General features: G+C 43.9%; 1 protein-coding gene across 4 annotated transcripts in view; it reads right to left on the reverse strand.

Moving 5' to 3' along the window:
* The window catches only part of KLF7 (KLF transcription factor 7), a 64,196-nt gene that overhangs the window by 21,618 nt on the left and 20,230 nt on the right, over nucleotides 1-22,348 (reverse strand). For all 4 annotated transcript variants that reach the window (XR_010373033.1, XR_010373034.1, XM_064451835.1 and 1 more), the window contains one exon: nucleotides 11,199-11,811. Coding sequence is in view for 2 of the 4 variants with exons in the window: in XM_064451835.1 (XP_064307905.1) it covers nucleotides 11,199-11,811 (613 nt within the window). In the remaining 2 variants the exon portion in view is untranslated. The remainder of the gene's footprint in view (nucleotides 1-11,198; nucleotides 11,812-22,348) is intronic.

Here is a 22,348-nt window from a genome sequence, read left to right on the forward strand (position 1 = left end):
ATGGAAAGAGCTATGTGATATTTAATAGAGAAGCATGTTGCAGAAGGACGTTGTTTTAAGGTCTCCTGAAAAAACGAAATCTAACCAGACAAGTCTCCTTAACACCCATGCCTGTCCTCCCTCATTACATATGAACACTTTGTCAAATACTAGACACAGGAGTAGCCCAAGACCAGCTACTTGTTAAATATCCCCACTTTCACACTAGATTCAGCAACTTACCATCACATAGCTCAGGCGGCTGTTCTGCTGGTGAGGTTACAGAAAAGCTAGTGAGCAGCTGCAGTTCAGCACACAACATCACCCTCTTTTTAAGATTAATAAGTTCATTTCTTTAGCAAAAAGGAAGAGCAGGCCATTTAATACACACATCCTCTGGAGATCAATGCTAACATCTAAGCGTATGTGCATGCAACCCATCAAGCAGTAAACTAATTACAAAAATCAATTTCAGATACTTTTCTGAGCCTTTCATTCCTCAATATACTCCTAATTGATTTTTGTTGGAGAATAGAAAGCCTAATTATTATTTTTATTATTACAAAGGAATGCAAGGGGGGGGCAGTGGTCAGTGCTCACCAATGCTTTCTACCCAAAAAGAGAAAAAAGAAGAAAAAAAAAAGGCATTTTATTCACAGTTTTGCCACCTGCTGGAAAGTTGGAAAAGCCTTTGAAAGGGTGACAAAGCACAAGAGAAAAGCTGGCAGGAGACAGTATGGGGCAGAAAAGGAATGTGACAGGATTGTGAAATACACAATGTGAGAAGGTTGTACCTATTTTTAGATGGGCAGGGATGATCAAGTGTAAAAGCAGTTCCTCTCCACAAACAATGTACAGGTCCTTTCATCCAAAAAGTTCAGCAGTGCCCTTATAGAGAGATGGCTCTGATCACGTCTATATTACAAATGAGGGAAAAGAGGTTAAGAACCAGACTCAATGTCCAGTCAGTCTTTCTACAAACTTCCAAGCTCCAGATTAGTCCCTAAGGGCATTGCCAAAGCTCTTCCATCAAGCCAGAAGCGGTCTTCAGCATGTAGCCATTCAGGACATAAAAAATTAATTTTTGCAGCATTATGTCTTAAACACACACAAGCACCTAACACACATCCACAAAGCCCACTTGCCTAGCTGAAAAGCAGAAAAAAGCAAAGCATGTAGCAATATTCAAAGAAATGTACTTTCTTCATGTTCTACTCTACTTAAGAGACGCATTTAATGAATGCTCATTGCCATATATGTCGAACACTGAGGGTGGGGAGGAACACCGTGCTTTATCTCCTCAGGTCTATGCAACACTCTCGTCAAGAGTGATAAAGCCTTTGAAACACTGCTCCCCTTTCAAACCCCTTCTCCATAGCTCCTCTCTGAAGGATGCTCCTGGCTGGCGCGGAGCAGGGCCAGGGGACAGACACCGGCGCCAGCCCAGGCGCACAACCCGTGCTTCTGCCCCATTAATTGCCACCACATCCTCCCGCAACCCTGGGCCCTGGGGACAGCAGCAGAGCGGCAGGCCCAGGCGGGCACCCGGCAGCAACACCAGCAGCAAAACTACCCAATTAAGCCTCCAGAATAAGGGGGGTGGGGGGATTTTAAAAAAAAAAAATTAGAAAAGAAAAACATAAGGATGGAGTTGCTTGGCAACAGGAGGGCAGAAGCAGCTGTGCAGCAGGTCAGGCTGGTACCCAGGCGGGCTGGCCCATTAGCACCCTGCATCTCATGCATTTTGTGTTGGGGTCTCCTAGTAACAGCCTGTGCACGCCCGGCTGTTGCGCGCTTCCCCTCCTCTCCTCCTGTTTCTCCCCATCATGCGAGGCATCGCTGTTTGCCCTAATTACACATTCTCCACTGCTTCAAGCTGCCATTACTTTGGTCCCCAGAGGAGCTGCAAGAACTTTAAAAAAAATCTCCTCTAATAAGGGCTTTTAGTTTCAGATTCAGTGGAGCTCTGTGAGCTCAAAGGTGCAAGGCAAGCTAGCAGCAGCAGAAGGAACAGATGAAAAAGAGTAAAATTCAGCAGTTCACTGGGTCAGATTTTTCCAGGACCCTGAAGTATATTTTTTTCCCTTTGTTTTTTGTAAGTTATCCTAGAGAGTGAACAATGAAGACATCCCTTTACAAGACATGGTGTATAGTCTATATAATCTAGAGCAGTGTATCAAAGAAGTGCTCTTTGGACACCCATGTTTTAGGACAACAGTTTCTCAGAAATTCCAGGCAAAATCAGAAGGCAAATATTCTGGACAAAATATAAGAGACCTGTACCAGTGGCTAGAACCAATGAAAAAAAATTATGGAAACAGACACCCCCTTTTCCTAATGCTAACATTTTAAATGGTTTTGCCTCATATTTTTGCTAATTAATGTGTTTTTTTGCTTATTCAAACTATTACAGTGCTGATGTTTTCCACCATTTAACTGTCACTCAATTTTCTCCATTTTGCCACTGAAAAATTGGAGAAAGATGACCAAAAAAATGATGCCTACTGGCAGAGACAGCACAGGAATAAAACACAAGGGGAAAACAAAATACATTCCTTTCTGCTTCCCAGTTTTGTCAACAACAAAAACAGAACAAGACTCAGGATACTTTCATTCATTCAGATATCGGATTTGACTTGGGAGTGGAGGCGGAATGGAAACTGCGCGCTTGGACTTAAAAAATGTACTGGCAAGCTCTCACAGTGAAGGCTGCCCTGGTGTCAGGGCAGGGCTACCTACACGGTGGCAGGCACGTGATGTTTCTGAGCAACATCCCACCCCCCTTAGTGCTTTTTCCCTCTCCTGGGGCTGGAGGTGGCAGGCTGTCCCAGGCAGTGTGGGAGCTCCTCTCTGCTTCACGCTGAGCAGGGCTTGGTAAGAAGTTCTTGGCAACACTGCTGGGCAAACCTTGGTGAACCAAGCAGCCTGGTCTCACGACCACAAGGCAGCAAGTAAAGATAATTAATTTTACCCGTTAGGAAGTTTCCTTATCTGGATTTTGGAAAAGGCACAGATGATTACCTGTCTTTAGCTCTAAGGGAGGTACAAGCACCCAGCTGGAAATCACCCAGGCCATGCATGCTGCCAGATGAGTGTAACTATAAAATTCCATTGCTGGGTGATGTTGCATCTTCAGGGAAAAAAATTTTAGAAATAAAGTGGTTTTCTGTATGAAACACATTTCCTAACACACATTCAAAGCCAAACAAAGTCCAGGAAAAGAATCACCTTTGTGATTCTATGGGTTTTGCAAAGAATTAATGATAAAATTATATTTCATGTACCACAAACATATGGAAATCAGTTTACAACAGATCATAGCTTAGTCCATTCAAGTTAATTTTTACCCAGATATTCACATTTAGAAGCCTTCTACTCAAAGACTATTTTCCATTACATAGGCCAAGTTTTTAGCTAAACTTGTTACACTCAGGAAGCTCTTTTCTCCCTGCCCCTCCCCAATACACACATGCCACATTCTCCTAAAACCCAAATATTTTTCCTCCAACTTAAAAATAACAAACAGTAACCACACTGGAAAAAGACCAAATGTGGAAAATTTCACTCTGAAGAAGGAAAAGCTTTGCAAAGTTACAGGTAACCAACAAGAAAATGTCCAAGTGGAAGTTTATGCAAAATTAACCATAATAGAGTTCCATGCAGTTACATATTGAACAAAATTACATGCAGACGTGTATGCCTGTATTTTTATAACATTAATTTCCAAGAACTAATACAAGCTTCTAGTGTGATAATGATTGTTTATGGTCATCACAAAAAGCCAGAATGACACTGCAAAATTGTCCAACCAATCTATTAAGTTCTCTCTGCCAGTGATAAGAGTCCAGACATAGAGGAAGAAGGAATAAATCCCCACTAAGCCTCTGAATGTGCACTGCCATACAGTGAGGACACCTTTCTTTCAGAACTCAGCTGGGGATCAGCTTTTGTCTTGAAACACATGCTTGTCATTGTTAGCTTAGCTAGCACACCTGCAAATGTTTTTTCAGCATTGTTTTTGTGGTCCCAGCTTTCAGTCCCAGGTTTTGAAGGCCAGACACCTTCAGGAGCAAATCTGCCCAACACAACTACATTTGGGTGCCTATCTACAAATGGGGACTGCTGGGATTGTGAACTGGCCTGCAACATTTTAAAAGCTTTTAATTCTTAGTAAGCCTTCCTCTCATGTGTGAAGCTGACCTACGGAAAGATTTTGGTTCTGCAGTGACTACAAGGTTTTGGACACTCTCAGAGACCTGTGGATAAAGCAGGTCCCATGCAGTATTTTGTCCTCCCCTTTCCAAAATGGCTGCACTAGTCTTTAAACTGCCCTCACTTGACATTCTTGACTCTTATTGATTTCAATCTACTGCAGCACATTCCCATTCCCTGCTTGAAATGTGGTAACCAACTGGCTTTTGAGGGTGGTGTTAGTCAGTTGTTTTCTGAAGACACAAATACATGTTCTCCTAAACTCCAGCAAAACAGAAAGAGGCAATTTTATTAATTAAATCCACCCTGCATTCTCTGGATCATAAGCTTGCCCTTTAGCTATCTTTAAGTACTTTTTTTCAGCCATTATTCCTAGTGATAATGCAGGCCTGGCTGGTCTCCCTGCTTGCAGTTGGTCTGTGCTACACGATGTGCACCACCTACACCATGGTGCTCATGGTTTTATTTGGGACCCCACCACCCTTGGCAGAAGCGTGGATGCTGTATTTAGGTCCTCTGTATTTAGGTCAGCCTGCACGAAGCCTTGCAGTTCATCCACTCCTGCTTGCAAGTTGCTGCTGCTGGTACGTAGGTATGCAGGACCGTGTCTGCATGGGGTGCGAAAGGCAGGCTCTGGATTAGGAGAGGTCTGTCCAGGCTCCTGGCTGCTTGCCCAGATATGACCCAGACTCAGATGCCCACACTAGGCTTAGGAAGAGCCTAACCCAACACCTGCTTTTGGGATGAGAAGTAACACATTTGGCTTTTCCTGACCAGAGCACTTCAGCTTTCCCAGCATGCTCAGGCCCTTCTTGTCCAGCAAGCCCACCTTAGCTTAAAACAGCATCTCTGAGCACATATCTCTGATTCAGGTTCTGGTGTAACCTCAATACTTCAGATTTTGGACAAATGGACAAGAAAATCATAGCTTCTCATCATTAACCTGCCGTTTTTATCCAGTGTGGGACAGCAGCAACACAAAAGGAAATCGGCAGAAGACAAGTTGAAGGTTTTTTCTATGAGTCTTTTTCTGTGATCCCTGTCATTCGCCCCCTTGCTGGGTACCTCACAGGGTCTCAGGGGTGGATGGGTATAAAGAAAACACTAGATGGCTAAATAGAGATGGTTCCTCCATACCTTACCAAGGCAGCCTGCCATAACACTTGGAGGCGCCTGCACTTTCTCTCCTGCAGCTGCTGAACAGACAGCAAACATCACTTTCTAGGTCTCCCTTGTGCCAAAAATCATCTCACATGGCACACAAACAAACAATACCTGTTTACATTTTCCAATCCAAACAGTAAGACTGTCCTGTGCTATTGATTTGGCAAATGATGGAGTAGAAACACAGGACTGAGAACTCAGGTATTGGCTGAGCAATGGATGACCACCACCAGTATTTTACGTGGCAAGGGCTGCTTTTGGCAGGGCCCATCCTCCTCCTGCCTGGGAAGTTCACAAAGCTCGTTTCCTCAACCTAAGCTCTCACTGTAACAATGAAGTGAGGCTCTGGCCCTTCACAGTCAAATCACAACAGCCCCCTCCAAACTTGCTAAATGGCTAAAAGGCTTAAAAACCCTAAAGTTTTAAAGAGCTCATGACGAGGTTGGGCTTATTTTAACCAGTTTTGATAAAGTCTTGTTGAGTTTTTACCCAAAAAACTTCCAAAAAAACCAACCTCACAACAAAACACATCTTTCCAGTTTCGCAATTGTACCCAAAAACAAATCCAGCTCTGAATGAAGATCTTCCTCACACACCCCTCCTCCCTCAATGCCCTTGCTCTCATTTCCAGTGGCAAATTCAACTGTTGTTACAGCTGCTGCCATTGGAGCTTCAGCATCCTCCACGTCCCTCCGTGTCCCCTTGCTGGGTTGCAGCCCTGTGCACAGAGCTGGGGACTTGCTATGGAGTTGTGGGCCTCTGTACAACAAAAAATCTTGGGCTTTGGCTTTCATTTCTTCTATGCTACCTATACTGTTCTCCCAAATGCTTCTCCCTAAGCCATCATTCAAAATCTTGCATCCTGCAGAATTGAGGTGGTGCTTGGCTATTTGCTTTTTCTTTCTCTTCACTGGCTTTCTGTACCACACTAACACAGCACAGCAATGCAGCTTCCCATTCATGTGGTATCACTGATACAGATAGTCTTATTTCCTCTATTTTTTCCTTTACTTTGTATTAATCTTCTTTATCTATCATCCAGCCTGCTGTCCTCAATTTGGTCTTTTCCAATAATTTCCAAATTCTGGATATTTCCTCTTCTATCTCCAACACTTCAGGAAAGCTCTTCTCTGATGTTTTAAACCCCATCTCAAAAACCTTCCTGTTCATTAATGCTCTTTCTAATGCTCTTGTGTCCCTCCTCTTTTTCTTGCAAATGTAGTAATTTGTTTTCCTGCAGGGTGGATTTGTTTGTTTTAGTTACTCTCACCCAGCACTTTGGATCAAAGAACTATATAATTTAAAATAAGATGTCCTAACAATGTGAAACAAACTCCACTTAAATAAGTGCTATCTTAAGATCGCATCTAGACTGGTAATATCTATTTACATGGGTATTTCTCGCCTGTTTAGGCATTAGAAACCTAAATATAGGTGCAAGGTGCCCAACTGCTGTTTCTCAGACTTGAGCTTAGGTTGTATCAGATCCTGGTTTTGGATGGACAAAGAAAAAACCTTCTGATACTCATAAAATGCAAACTCCAGTCCCTAAGGGACATTTTTTATCACTGTCCCAATCCTAAGGATTTCCTGGTCAGTTTATATGTGATGCTTTATCTCTGTCCAGAAAGCACCCATACCATCTCATACCTTCCCCTGTACATTACTGCAAGGTAGGCTGATAGGTTTTGTCAAGAGGTAGAAATCTCCTCCAGAGGTCTTTGATCTGGGACACACAGCCACATCCCATGACTAATCTTTCCACAGGTCACAGGCCAGCTCACCCTTAGACTTATTTGCATCCAGACACTCGCCAGCAATATCCTGTTTTCTAATTTAGTACTGATGACTATACATGGGTTTTCACTCATTCAAATTCCTTCCCTCTCCACTCTCCATTACATTGGCAATTCATCTCCATGCATGTGTAAAGGCTGGACAAAAATTTCTACCTCTCAAAAGGGACAAAATGTCATTGTTTGCACTTATGTCTGCTCCATGAATAACTGTGAGAGAATGTGCTAGGATTGGACTACCATGCCAGTCCTGGTGGCTCCTTTAGATGTTTATACCTCACCTTCACATTGGCAGCATGGTCTTTCCAAACCTACAGCTCACCTTTTCCTCCTGTTCACAGGCCCAGCCACTATTTCTCCCCTCTGTGGCTTCTTTGCTGCCCTGTGACAGTCAGTCCCACCACTGCTCTTAGCTCCTTTACACACCCTTCACTTAGAGATGCCCCGGCTTACTTTGAATTCAGTCAAATATTTTCATTTCCCTTTTCATCCAGACAATGTTTTTCCCTTTCCCTTCCAGATGAAATTCTCTCCCACACAGATGATTATTTTTCCCTCTCCAAAGGTCATCCAGAAGGTGGTTTCATAACCAGTTCAACCATTGATGGGCCTTACAGTGCTGTCCTGATTCTCTTACGGATGAAATGCGGGGTAATGTGGGGGATACGCCAAGTGCAATGCGGGGTCTGACTGCCTCTGGGTTCCCCAGCAAAGTAAAGCTCTAAAAGAAGATCATCTCCAATCTAGCAAGCTGCTATCAGTCTGTATTGCCTCCAGCCCAGCCTGGCTCATCACGCAGCAGCGAGGAACGCCAGCCAGCATCTGTCCGGTCAGCCTTACATACGGACGAAAGGAATGCAACCTCCTTCCGCTGCCTTCCACCCCCCAGCTCCCCAGCCCATGGTTTTCCTTTCATGCACTGCAGTAAATCCCTTTGATCCAGCAAGTGGACTTTGCACGTGCAATCTGGATGACCAGCCTGCATTTGCATCCCTGCCTATGAACCCCACATTGACAGCTCTTTATCAGGACACTCACACCATTTTACACAGAGCCCACACTGGCAGATGCTCTTGCGTGACATACTAACAAACTACCAGCTAAAGGAAAATATCTTGCAATCATTTCAGACCCTCTGGCTCAGCCAACAACTAAGCCAAGTGGCTACTAGCCATTGGCACTGCTGGGTGCATTCGCAACGCACAGCACAGTCAGTTCATGGCATGAAAAAAACAAAGCACCGATGGAGAAAAGGGCTTCTTGTCCGTAGCCCTGAAGGCGTGCATGGGAAAGGAGGCAGCCCTGCCATTTATAGTTCAGTCCCAAATTTCCACAGCTATTCCTCTCTGTCCCTCTTTTACTGGAGGCAGGAGTTCCCTGCGGGGAACCCCCACTGCAGAAGTCAGTGTGAGCAGATTTAATGTCTTGATTGTACCAGCTCTGATTTAAGGCATCCAATGGTTAGCAGTTTTTAAGGGAACAGAGCACTTAAGCAGGATGAAGGGGTCTGAATTACTTTCTGTTTTAGACTCAAATAAGCTAGTTACATAGGCTTATCACACCCCCCAGAGTGCCCCTCAGAGCACTCAGATTGCTCCCAAGATGTAAATGTTCAAAGGTATTTAGGCAATCTGCTTTCCACAGAGAAAAATGGGAGCCAGGTGCCTACCTGCTCCCAGGTTGTGCATCAAAGATGTATTCTACCAACAAGGCTGCATCCAGACCTCATCGCAAAATAAAACCATGCTTTTTACATAGCTATGCATAGCTAGGACATGGTCAGGTGCAGGGTGGTTTATGGCTACAAAGACAGGAGAGTTCCTCATCCAGGTTTGTATTCCCTCTTGTCTTTTGCCTTCCTGCTTTTCTAAAAACCCATGCTATCTGCTTAGGACTTGGTGGATGGAGACAGGAACACTCCCTTGAACGAGTAAATGGTTTAGAGGTTAGTTAAACCACTGATGGTTTAACTGGCAAGATCAGAGCGGTAGCTCAACCCATTAGGTGAGGTGCTGGGAGTGGCAGGTGCGGGCACTGCACTCGGGCAGCTGCAGTCTCATCATCTGATACAGGTCTTCCCATCTGCCAGCAAAGGTGGACTTGCCTTTCTCACCATGTTGAGCACTGCTGTGGATGGGCAGACACATACACGTCAATGGCACTAGGTACGGTCTAAGGCTATTCAACAGAAGTATCACACAGCCAGTAAGAAATTTTTCTTGTCATGGATTAATTACAAAACATGAGATTTCACATGCTGATGCTACTGAGGGGAAAGGTTTTGACCTCAGATACAAAATTCAACCAGACCTAAGGCTGGGTCCAAAAGCATACAAAATCTTGCAAAGATTTTGACTCCAAAGGGTGGAGGTATTGAAAGAGTAGTGGTTTTTGCAAGTGCTCTCTCAGGACTCCTTGTCCACATCCCCACCTACTGGGTGACAAAACCAGAAAAACTCTACAAGTTCACCCTTTCTAGGTGATCATGTCACATCCCTGACTAACTTCAGGAAGAGCTGCATGCACCCATCACTTCCAGCTCGAGGAGGTTCACAGGGGTCACATCTAAACAGACAAGACTACCATGTCAACAGCTCTCACAATCTGCATTTGTGCTTTCACAGGAGCCCTGTCGCCTTCTGGAAGGCCTTGGCTGGGATGTCCCCCCACACAGCCCCAGCAGAGGCCGGCCTCACAGCAGCCCTGGCACTACGAGGAGCCTCCTGACCATGTTGCTGCAGGTTTTAAAATGACTGCACTACTTTCTCTGGCTTTGAAATCACTGGATCACAAGTGAGGTCACCCCTGGCAAGGTGGCTATCCCCTGTAAAAGCACTAGAAAGCCCATATAAAAAGATCAAAACCAATGCCTTTTGCATCTTAGTATGATTTATACTTCAGACCATGTAACTTTTACAGGGCTGCCTAGTATTTGATGGATGCAGCTCTCTTAACAACCCACACATTGGTTTGATTTACTGCACTGGTCCAACATGTTATTTTCTACCTTGCAAGAACAACCTTGCTTCTAGGAATCTGCTTGCATGATAAGATCATGAATTAAATGTGCAGTTATCGTAAGAGACCACACATTTTACAGTAAAATTGAGAAAACTGATTACAGCAATCCCTCTGGAAACAAGAATAATCACATGATAAGACAGTGCTAATGGGAATTTATCATCTCTCATCACATGTGAAGCTTAGAACAAAGCAGCAATGCACACGAACTGCACAGCTATTACTGCCAATGAATACCAGCTGAAAAGCTAGTGGGAACTATGAACAAATGACAGAAGACTGGGGACCTTGAACAGCCAAACTTAGGTCAATTCAGTGTGCTTCAGGAAGCTTACACAGCGGAGCTTACATGCAATATTAGTAAATATTACCCAGAATAACAGCCCGACATCTTTCTATACATCCTATTCCCTCTCTACCTAAATTCTTCCATTCAAATTCCACACTGTTCTTTCATTTGTTCTCACTGTATTTTATCACCAGAGAAGTCCAAGATCATGAGTATCTCAAGGGTATGTGCATCTGCATCTATACACACGCCCTCTCACGCACACATTATTCCTGAACTGCGTATCTCAGATCTGAAATATGTTTTTCTCCTTCCCCCATACAAAAGGCAACAAAACCCTACCCACACTATTTTCTATTTGAAGCAATTAACACTTCACTAAAATGAACTTTTTCAAAGTTGTCTTGGGGAAGTGAGTGCCAAAAACCCAAACTGGCATGCCCACAGTTTTAACATGAATGATACATCTACATCCCTTAGCTATCCTAAAATTACTCTTCAGCAAGCCCCATAAGACATATGAAACCCCAACAGGTTAATGATAGATGGTGAACTCCTCTGTTCTCTTGAATAATGGGTACATTTGCTGGCCTGCCATATTTTTCCACTGCCCTGTTTCACAGACAGAAGCTTGGACTTTCAGAAGACTTTTTTTTCTTTTCTAAATGAGAATAAAAGGAGATGGTTACGGTTAGGTGGCGGGAGGACAAGATGAGAGAAGCATCCTACACAAGTACCTGTATGAGTCCTCTGGTGAGCCTTTAAGTGGGAGCTCTTTGTATAAACCTTCCGGCACCCATTAAACTGACAGCGATGGACCCTCTTCTTATTTTCTGGGGATGCTTCTGCCCCTGTACCTCCTTGTTCACTGTCACTTTGCCCGCTTTTTATTGTCCCTGCAGTCGCTGTTGCTACACCCACTTTCACAGAGCTGAGTGAAGTCTTCTTGGCTACCAATTTCAACGTCACTGTGCCGTCCACCGCTGAGAGAGTCTGTGAGGTTTTTACAAGGTGGCGGCTGAGCTCTGGAGAGGAAGGGGGCGTTAATGAGGTTACTGCATTGAGTTGGGCCTGGTTGACGGCTGTGTAGCCTTCTGTGGAAGAGCTGGTAGACTGCAAGCTGAGGCACGTCTCAGACAACAGCTTGTCCCGTGAGAGGATAATGTCCATGTTGGCGCTTTTGTCACATGTACTCGTCTCCACTGGTAAAAGCATGGGGTCCAGCCGTCTGATATTGTCCTCTGCATCTGGGGCTGAGGAGGCATGAAGGAAGCAGTCCAAATCCTCACCAAAGGTCTCAGAGATCTTCCGCGGTTCAGTCTGAAGGTATCGCTCCAGCTCCAGGCATGTCTGCAGGAGGGGAAGTGAAAGAAACCACTGTTAGAGAGAGATTACAGTGTAGCTCCCACCTAGGGCAGGAGAACAACATGGTCCAGTGCCATTCAGAGGCAGCATTCATGCATGCCAGCACCTTCTCACGAGACAGTCAGCTTTTGGGAGACACAAGGATTCGGCACTTGTTTGATGCTGCTCTGAGACAGAGAGTGGAAATAATCTGCATATGGTAACAGATATTATGGTAGAAATGAAGATACAACAAGCAGAAAGCATCCGCTGCATTTTCATGAGTCTGTACATTGTCCGATGGATACCAGGCCCTTCCCAATTTTAAGTATAATCTGGCCAAGAGTCACCTCCATATGAAACTATCCTAATTATCTGGCCACATACAAACAAAAAGTCACCTCTCCAAAGAACTGCTTCCTCTTCCTTCACAAACATTAACTTTCACTCCAAACTTAACTCAGCATAGTTGGCTGGGGCCCAATCTTTTCCTAAAACAGCATAATTCTGAAGTGTAGCATTTTAAGATAGGAGACAGGGAAAAACTTCCAGTGACAGCACAGCTTGTTTAAAGGGCCTGAGACAGAATGTGACAGAAAAAAGGGACCTACTGTCAGTTTGAGAGGGTTTTGGCACATCCAGTCAAATGGGGCTTCCTGTGTACAAGACATGAGACCTGCACATGAACGCACACACACCCCTTACTAAAAAGCAGGTGAAGATGCAGTCAAAGAGGTGGCCACATAAAACCATGTTCCTTCATCTCCATAGCAGTGATCATCAGCACGAGGATGGGGTGAGCCTCATACTTGAATGTACCTTATACGAGGTACCCTGAGCTACCCCCAATAAAGCCTCCAGGCACCATCACACTGCTCAGCCTTCTCCATAACCAACATTATAAACTTTTACTGTTTATAGAAAACTGTTTACTGTAGTTTCAGGTACTTTTAATGGAGTTTATTAGTGCTATTTTTCACTTCTCGCTGCCTGAAAGGCTAGCTGGTTTAATACCTCTGCTGCAATTTCACAGGACTTGGAGAAACAGACATTCTAACTAATACTTTTTAGATATCTCTAAAAACTACTCTTCAGAGAACACTTCTAGAGATAGTAAGGGATTTTAGGCAAAATTTTCAGCCTATGGGAGCTGGCAGCCCAACTATGTCCCAACCTGGAGAGTCCAGCATCTGATAGAGAAACAAAAGATTCATATGACCAGAGGAGAGACAAAGGCTCCTGCCTTCTGGGTACAGAGGCCCCACTCACAGCTTTTTAGGACCTATCAGGTAGCTCAAGATTATTACTTTCTATGCACCCAGGAAACAGCACTGCTGGTTGCAGATAAAACTTGCTGGGATGACTTTCAGAGTTCAGAACTGAATTTGTCAGACAGACACCTGTTGTTTCTTTTTAAAATAATAGCTGATTATAGACCTGAGCTGTAGAGACAAACTTGGACAAAAAGCAATAAAATGGCAACAGAGACATGCTGTACTTTAGCGTGTAGGCTATTTTCAGAGGCATGACACTGTATATATGATGTGTCTGCACGCAGGCCTAGAGGTGAAACACTTACCAGTTAGCACTTCTGCCTTAAGCAACCTTTCCATTTTCTTTTTAAAGTGCATTTCTGGGACAGTGAGGCATGTCTTTAGCTGGGGATCTGGTCTCTTCCCAGATGCATCCTAACAGGTTTTGAAGGGTGCTTTCCAAATGAGCTCCACAGTCTCTCAGGAAACCCCCCTCACCAAAAGAGGTGATGCTTTTGAATTCCCCACATCATGAAATTTGGTCTTCCTGGGCCACTTAGCCTTCACCTAGTGGGGCAGAAACAGGTTTAGGGGCTGAATAAGTAAAAGGCTTCCAAGGGAAAGAGCAACTGTAATTACAAATTAGGGATGGAATGAGGAAAAAAAAAAAAAAGAAAAGAAAGGCCAGGACTTAAGGCCATTAAATCTGATGACAGTGACATGAAATTTCAATTGCTATGGGATCAGAAAGCTGTGCGCTGGCTCTGGGCTGCCCGTGGAGGGGAGGCAAGCAGGAGGTTCTGTTCCTTTAAGGCATCACTACCCCACGACAACAATAGTGGGCCTGACAGTTTTTTCCAGCTTCACCATTAATTTTCCATAAAGAGCAGTTTCTCGATGAGCCCTTTTCAGGCAAAGCCTGATGCTTCAGAAACCTGTAATTATTCCTGGCTCCCCCCTCCCGCAGCCATAGCACCTGTGCCATTTCAAGACACCAGCTGGTCATGTCTTGCCTTCTGCCTCTGAAATCCAAAACCAGTGGATCAAGCCCATCTCCCCATAGAGGGGGGAAAAAACAACTCAAAGAAACAATATAATGCTGTCCCTCCCTCCCACCCCCCTCAGCCTCTCCACCAAGTCAGTAGGGGGGAAGAGCCTAGCAACGCTGAGCCAGAAAAGCCCTCCACCTAATCTGCATGGCAGACAAAGCCTGGTGAGGGGTTATGGCCACAGCCCTCCCTTTACCTCCGCTCCCCCCAGGGCCCTACCTGCTGCCACATTTGCCAGGGTAGGCAATTGCTGGTAGAAACAAAGCGTCTTTCCCCATATGCACTTCCCAACTTCTGCCAAGTACCTTACGCGACCTTCACACCTCCTGCCCAAATCACCCAGGGAGTGGTGAGGCAGGGTTTTGAAAGCAGCCTGCTTTCTTCACTCCTGCCCTGGCCAGACTTTAATTTTTAAGCCTACTAAGCCCACCCCCTCATCTTGAGCTGGAGAGACCAGGCAGGCTGACACTACCAAGGTCCCCACTCCAGCCCAGTGGACCATCAGGAGGAGCAGGAGAGTTCTTTGTTCACCATTCCCACAGAGTCATTTGCCAGCAAGCACACCAAAAACTACCATTTTTTTGTGGGAGCAGCAGGATACTGACCACTATCCACAGAGATATGAACCCAAACGGCTGGATTCCGATGCTGGTGAACCCCTGTAGATCTCTTACTTCCACTACCAGGCTGGTAGGAAAATGTTCAAAGGATACCTAAGGCAGGAGTTAGCTGCTCTTGTCAAAGTTCTGTTGAATGTCCAGCTTCTCCTTAACCACTCATGCAAGAGAGGGGGAGCTTTGTGTAATGGCTGTAATACACGTTCCTTGCAACATTAAGTCTATCCTTTGATTGTTACATTGAAGGCATGTTGGTGGGTATTAAACTTTCTTACCCAGTCCCTATAGCATTTACAGCAATAAAGACATTGAAAACTGCAATGGGAAGAGGAAGATGGCTCCCTCCAGGAACAAAAGATCCATAAGATTACTGATTGCTGTCAAGCCATTTTCGCAGGCAAGGGAGAAAAAGTGACCCACTACTTCAAGCTATCTGCCCTGATTAACAAGGGTCATTCTCCTTGCACCTTGATCATCAATTTAGCCTGTTAAAAGGAATTATGATTCATGGCTGACAAATAATAGAATGTGACTTTGTGAGACTCCACATACTTGCAGAAAGCCAGCTAGCAAAGGATGGAAGTCTGGCATGTGAACATTCTCAATAAGGCCTCAGTCTGTTTTTTCAATTTTGGATACAATTACAAAAAGGCTCACTTGCCCAGCAGAGGCATGTTTCTATCACCTGCAAGAAATGCTCTGTGCTTCCTGCCTACGCACCGGTAATTCATAACATCTCTTCGCTCCGCACATTACACTATCATCTCAGTCCTCTGGGGCATGTACAGCAGAATACACGTAAACTGCACACCATGACACTTCTACATGCAGCACCAGATCCTTCAGACAGCACAAGGCACTCACTATAGTGCTGCCCTATGCCTTGTAAGGACCTACTTCTTACTTGTTAGTTCTTTCAGTGTTTGCAGTAGCACTGATTCAGGGAAATTCAGTGTTCAGTATGTCGGTCAATTCAGAAATGTATGACCTCTAATCTACCTGTATTCTCACCTCTGGAGCACATCTAAACATCATCTACTGAAAGTAAAGATTATTTATCAAACACATTGACTATGCTCACCACTATGAAATACAATGCAAGAGAAACTCAGCTTGTGCCTCTGATAGTAGAGATGTGATATGTGTACCATTTTAAGCAATGCTTAGCACTCACCTAATTCTGCAGCCAGCAGAAATCAAGACAGTTCTGCCACTAACTTCAACAAAACCAAAACAAACTCCAGACTTTCCAACCCCTCACAGACTTCTTGGTTCTCAGTTTGGCTCAGACAGCCTAAGTTTTAGGGTACTTGTCAGCTGTCCAGGTTAAAATGCAACCCAGAACATTCAAAATCCCGATGTAAAGGAGCTGGAGTCATGACACTGATGTTTGACTGCATCACTCTCCCGCCGAGAGCAACCAGCGGGAAGGCCCTACCTGGGACCACCACCATCATCAACATGCCAAGCATCAAGGCAGTGGAGGTACCCGATGTCTCTGTCTGCCCTTTAGAGAATGACGGGGGAAAGGCGTGCCTGTAGGCCAGGGGCCTCTACAGGGACACAAATCTGGCATCTGGGTTCAAGTCCAGACAGCTCTGGAAAACCTAATTCAAACTAATGGCCCAAAATGAACTCTCAGTTGCCAGGGCATAAATCTAAACTTGCTCCAATGAATTGCAAAGAACTGGTCTCAATTGGCAGGCATGTTGTGTATCAGAATTTGACCCATAAATGCAGGCTCTTGAAAAATCACAGATCACTTCAGAAGCACCTGCCTATACTGTGAAGTGTTTACAGCACTCAAACTCCTGGGCATTTTCCACAGCTAAAGACAGGACAATGTGGCAACGGTAAAGTTCTGTCAAGGGTAAAACAAAGCCCAAACACTTAAAATGATTTGAAGACAAAGTCAGGGAAGACACCTTATCAACATGTTCACTGGGTTCCTCTGTTTTATTGATGCTGAAGTATTTTATAACACCTTGATTTTGAATTTTGCTAGCATATCATGGGAAGTTCTTATCTGGAAGTGCTAGTTACTTCTAAGTGCCATTTTACTGCAGATATAATTGGACGTCAAGCACCGATCTTGGAAGTTATCCAAAACCTAATTAAGAAGTTGGATACTTAGATCAGGCTGTGACAGAGAATGAAAATGTTGAATGTGGTTGACAAGCAGGTCTGATCTACCAGCTCTGTTTACAATACTTGAAAGGAGTATCTTTGCAGCATAATTTATACAAGCAAAGCAGAATTACACATGCAGTAGTGAAGGTCAAATTCCAACCTCTATCATGGCCCCATTGCTTTCCACTGGCACATAAAAAAGGGGTCTCATCTCTCACTTCAAATAATTGTGAAAGTCTCAAGACTGCAAAGGAAGAGAAAGCAACCACAGTCTGAAGGCAACCCAGAACAATAATTCTAAGGTCAGTGATACCACAGTTCACTCAAGCTCAGAGCAAAAATCAGCACCAGGTCCAGTGCCCGGTGTCAGTATTTCCTTTTTCAGCAGAACAGGGAAAGCTTTGAGCTACCATAGCACTTGCATTGTTGATGCCAGAGGCAGATATTCAAGTTGATGTTGTGGGGCAGCCCTGAAGTTAAGAGGAATAAGAGATTCAAAACTCACCTGCCTTCCCTGAAATGCCAGGCTATTTTTGTCCTTAACCCTAAAACAAGGTTTGAAAGATGCACCTTCTTCCCACTGCCAAAAGCCTTCATTACTTCCTGAACAAAAACAAAACCCAATATTCTTGCCCATCTATTCCAAGATTGTCATCTGTTCCCACCCAGCTGCCAAAACCTCCAGCTTTTCCTCTTGGCAACCTCCACTGGGCAGTTGCTAGTTGTCAAAAAGCTGCAGCACATCAGAAGTTTAACATTTGGGACAGCATAAAATAGACAGAATTTTAGTATTAAAATAAGTGGTTTTGCAAAATACGCTTGGGAAAGTGGGAAAACTGCAGTCTGAAATGAATGAGTAGAAAGAAAAAGTTTCAGGTGATAGCAAATCATTTCTATTGCAAAGGTTTTAAGACAGAACTCCTAGTCATGTGCCAGCACACTTCGCCTACATGTTCTATAGTTAATTGAAAAAAAAGACAGCTAAAACCACTTTTCAGGTACAACAAGAAGACACCTAATGACAGCTAACTCGTGGTAAACATCTGCATGCATGTTCTTAATCCCTTGTATATATGAAGCAAATCAAGTTAACTCTACGGTCAACAAACATGCTTTTGCCAAGAGCAAAAAGGCACACACATGGTCAGCAAAGATCATGTGACAGGCAAAGACTTGTTTTCCTGTGGTAACTTCACTATATGGCTGAGCTGTCAGGCTAGTCCTCTCTAACACCAGCTGACTGGGTCTCACCAGCCATCAGAGCTTGCAATGGACAAGTCTATTAACTCTTTGCTATGGTACACAGGACTCAAGCCTCTGTTTGCAAGTTTCTTCAATATAATAATGGCCTATGCCCGTTATCCCCCTGGGTCTCAGCCCAGCGAATGAACCTTTAAGGAAATGTATTCAGCCAAACCAGCCCATTCACTGTTATTCATGCAGAACAGCACTCTCAACGAACTCTCTCCTACCACAACCCAGACAGCTTTCTCCCTGGACCACAGCATTTTTCTTCAGAGCATAAAAGATGCTAAACTCAGAAGCCTCAACCACATTCAGCATAGATACATTTTAATGTAAAAAGTTCTGCAACTTTACATAAAGGACCTTCATATAAACACAAGCCATTTTCCTGTTGTTTTGGGGCATGATGTAACCAGCATTATCAAAGACACTGATCAGTATTTAAAGCTCATAGGATAGAAACAAATTTTGCCATAAATTAGCAATTTTCACCAGCAGAAATGGGTGGTAAAGGAAATGTCTCAAACATAAAAAAATGTCTGAACCTATAACCCTAACCAAGGAGTCAAAATGAAGATTTGTTCCCAAATTCAGTGATAATGAAATACATCTTATCTAATGAATATTCTTTTAAATGGAGAAGCCAAAGTTGTTTGCTAAAAATCTGTGGTATTTGGGCTCAAGCATAGAGAATTTCAGTGCACTGGTTGTGAGATATTGAACAAAGGACTGCAGCTAAGCATGGCTGAATTTGATAGGCATCTAGATAAAAAAAAAAAAAAAGGATAAAAGAAATCTGCAAACACTGAACCAGGGCTTTGGAGGGCTTTTGTTGTTTTTTGCCTGTTTAATAAAGATGGAAAAAATACCTGCAACCAGTCACAACAAGAAAAAATAGCATCAATGTCAGCAAAGGATTAAGGATAGAGAAATCAAGAATTAGAAAGTGCAGGCAGCCAATTGTGCTAGTATCAAAATACAATAAAACCATGCGTGCTTGTACACCAACAAGTCCTGCATGCTGCCATACAATCCAGACAGCAAGTAGCCATACAACGACCATCTGAGAAATGATATATATGTAACATAAGTGTGTTTCAAAATCTTTTTGAAGAGATCATTTATTTATGTAACAACCTTGGATGGCTTTGAGTGAGCTGGCTAGTGGCCTTCACTGCAAACTTTTCCCCAGACTTCTTCAGCTGTGTATTTAACCTGTTGCTGTCTGGTTTGGAAGCAGCTTTAACTTAGCATTACAAATAGCAAAAAGGCACAATTAGCTCCTTGAATTGCCCATCCTAGCTCCCACTGAAATCAAAGGATCAGTTTCAAAGCATGCCCCAGAGTGTTGTAAACTTCTCACCGGAAATGGATATACAAGAGCAAATCCTGATGGCTGTGGAACATACAAAGCAGAGCAATATTTTAGCTCTCGATCCTCAATTAAGATTCATCCTTACAAAGTATTGCAGTGGGGTTACACAGCAGAACTGGATTCCTTGTAATTACTCTGGATAGGATCATGAATGAAAAAATGTACTCTTTAGAGATGTTTCATTAACATACAGAGATAGCTTAACATTTCCTCCTCAGCAGCTGACACAAATGTATACATCAGTTGCGTTCTCACACTCTCAGGCAACAGCGTAATCGTAAGCACTATTCTTCACAATAAGCTTATTAACTCAAACCTGAAGAACAGATGTGTTCAATACACTCAATCTATGTTACCTTTCATAAGAGTCCTGAGTTGTGAGTCATATCTTCTGCTCTGACCTAAAAACATACTAAACAACAGGATGCATAACACTGAAATCCTAATGCAAAAACGTGCAATTCCTCATCTAGACTTTGCGAGTTCAACATTTTTGCACTGGAACTACTGTATCTACCCTGTATATGATACCCATTCATTATCACATCTCATGGCTCAAAAAACCTTTTGTATGTTCCCTTTTGTATTATTTTTGGCTGTGGGGAGGAAGAGGCGGGGACTTGTCTGGGAAACAGGAAGCAGGAGGAAGGAGGGGAATGTGTTGTAGAATAAGGTCAGAACAAAAAAGAATAAAAGAGCATTTATACCATTTCTAAATGATAATAAACATATAGGACCAAAACCTGCCTCCAGCCACGCAGGGAGCAGTGGGCTGTTTGGCTGAAGTTTAAACTAACGTGAGCACAGCATCTGTCCAAGCACATTTACAAAAAGCCATTTGCTGCTTTTTCTTTGATTTTTTTATTATTATTATTTGGGCAATTTGTTATCTTACAAGAGCAAGAAGATGCATGTGCTACTGTGATAAACATGCCAGTCTGGGCAAGGAAAAGCAGAGACAACAGACTTGAGTTTCACCATCACACTGAGAAAAATACTTACACTAGAAACTAAGTGATGGGAAGCACAACAGATTCTCAGCTGGGGTAAATCAGCACAAAGCAGCCCTGATTTCATGGTTCCTGTTTACATCAGCCGAGGACCTTGCCAACACTCAAACTCCATGAAATTCTGCTCTTGATTAGCCCCATTTAACTCTGACTTATGTGAATTAGAATCTGACATGTTCTTTGATGGCTGGAGATGGTTATTTTATATTACAAATCTCATCTACTTTATTAGGAACAATGTAAACCAAATGGAAAAATGGGAAGAATTTAAAAACCAACTTCAGACATCCTGATACTTGGATTTGTTTCTTTTTTCTCTGGTTGTTTTGTTGTTATTGTTGGTTTGGTTTGGTTTGGTTTGGACGGGGGGGGGGCAATCTATATGGAGGCATTCACAAACTGGTTTCCGCCTCTTCTAGGCCACGGTTTTCATCATCTATGCAAAGAAACAACAGTCTTCACACTTGAACATCCCAGTGCAGCTAAACTTGTCTCTTACTCAAAAGCCAGGTGCCCTCCAAAGGACGTTCCCTTACAGCCAAGTGTGTTTTCCATTGCTTTTCTTTTCTACACTGCTCTGCCAAGGAGCTTGTTCCAAATTCTAGCCACCAGGTGTTTTGATCAACCTCAAATCTCACAAGCAGTGCGCTTGGGTTGCCATGCACCCTGATAAAAGTAGCACGGTCCTCTTTAAAAGCAATTTGCTAGAGCAGATTGGTAAAGCACCTGCCAGTACTGGCCCAACCACTCAGCAGCAACCCAGGCAGCTGCCCACAGGCTTCCAAGGAGACTCGTATCCCCAGAATGCATCAGATCAAACAAAAAGGAGATCTGGCAGCGCCTTTTGTGGATATCATTAGCAACCTAAGGTGCACTGTCAGAACTGGATGAGGCACTGCTTGCTCATCATGAAAGGATCACGAGATCAGTCTCATGTCAGTGTGGTTTCCAGCAGGCTGTACGGCTACCGGCTGCAGCACGGCATGGGAAGCCAAGAGATCCCATTAAGAGCCCTGCCATTTATTGACTTGAGAAAGCTCGGCAGGTCAGATCACCAGCTGCTCAGAGTCAGCACACCTCTGTGAGCCAATTTACATAACCATGGCTCTCGCGCTGGCTCGCTTTCTCCAGTCTGTTGACTGTGGACACCCACCCAGTTGTTGTGGATTTTAATATGCTGCAATATGAAAGTGCTATTTCAGGACAAAGTTATTAATAGCAGAGCAGCCAGAAAATAGCCTAGAAGGAATGCAATGTCTTGGTATTCCTGGAAGATACAACAACTTCCCAGCATCCAAGAAGCCACGATGGTTAATTCAAAATGTTTCCATGCACAGCACCATCTTTTGTTAGAGGAGCTAACTATATGATAAGCCATCATGACACATCTTCATAGATATGCCCTGTATGGGTACCTGCAGACTCCCAAGTCTACACAGACTTCAATGCAGAAAGGCCCAAAGAGTGGTATTTTGTTACTCTACACAAGCTGGTGAAGAGCAGAGGCTGGGCGCTGTGATGGATGAAGCATCAGCAGAAATAGAAGCCAGGAGAACCGCTACTCTTCCTGAAGGTGAAGGATGGGATGGGACCTGTCTGAGCCCTGCTCAGAAACCTGTCTGGCTCTAGGACCTCAGAGAGGCTCTTCTTTGCAGACTCTCTTCCCTACAAGCACCCTCTCCTTCCCTTGTTTCTTCCCACTGCATGTCCTCAGCAACACTCTTTACTTGGGAAGGAACCTTGCAGTCAAGGCAAGTCAGCGTCCCTTTTCATGCTCTCTCTTAAGCCTTCTGTTTCTCCTGGGAAAATATCCCTAGAAACGTATTGGAGAATACTGTGCAAAACTGCCAGACCCTGCCTCAAG

This window comes from Phalacrocorax carbo, chromosome 5, assembly GCF_963921805.1.
Source record: "Phalacrocorax carbo chromosome 5, bPhaCar2.1, whole genome shotgun sequence".
NCBI lineage: Eukaryota > Metazoa > Chordata > Aves > Suliformes > Phalacrocoracidae > Phalacrocorax > Phalacrocorax carbo.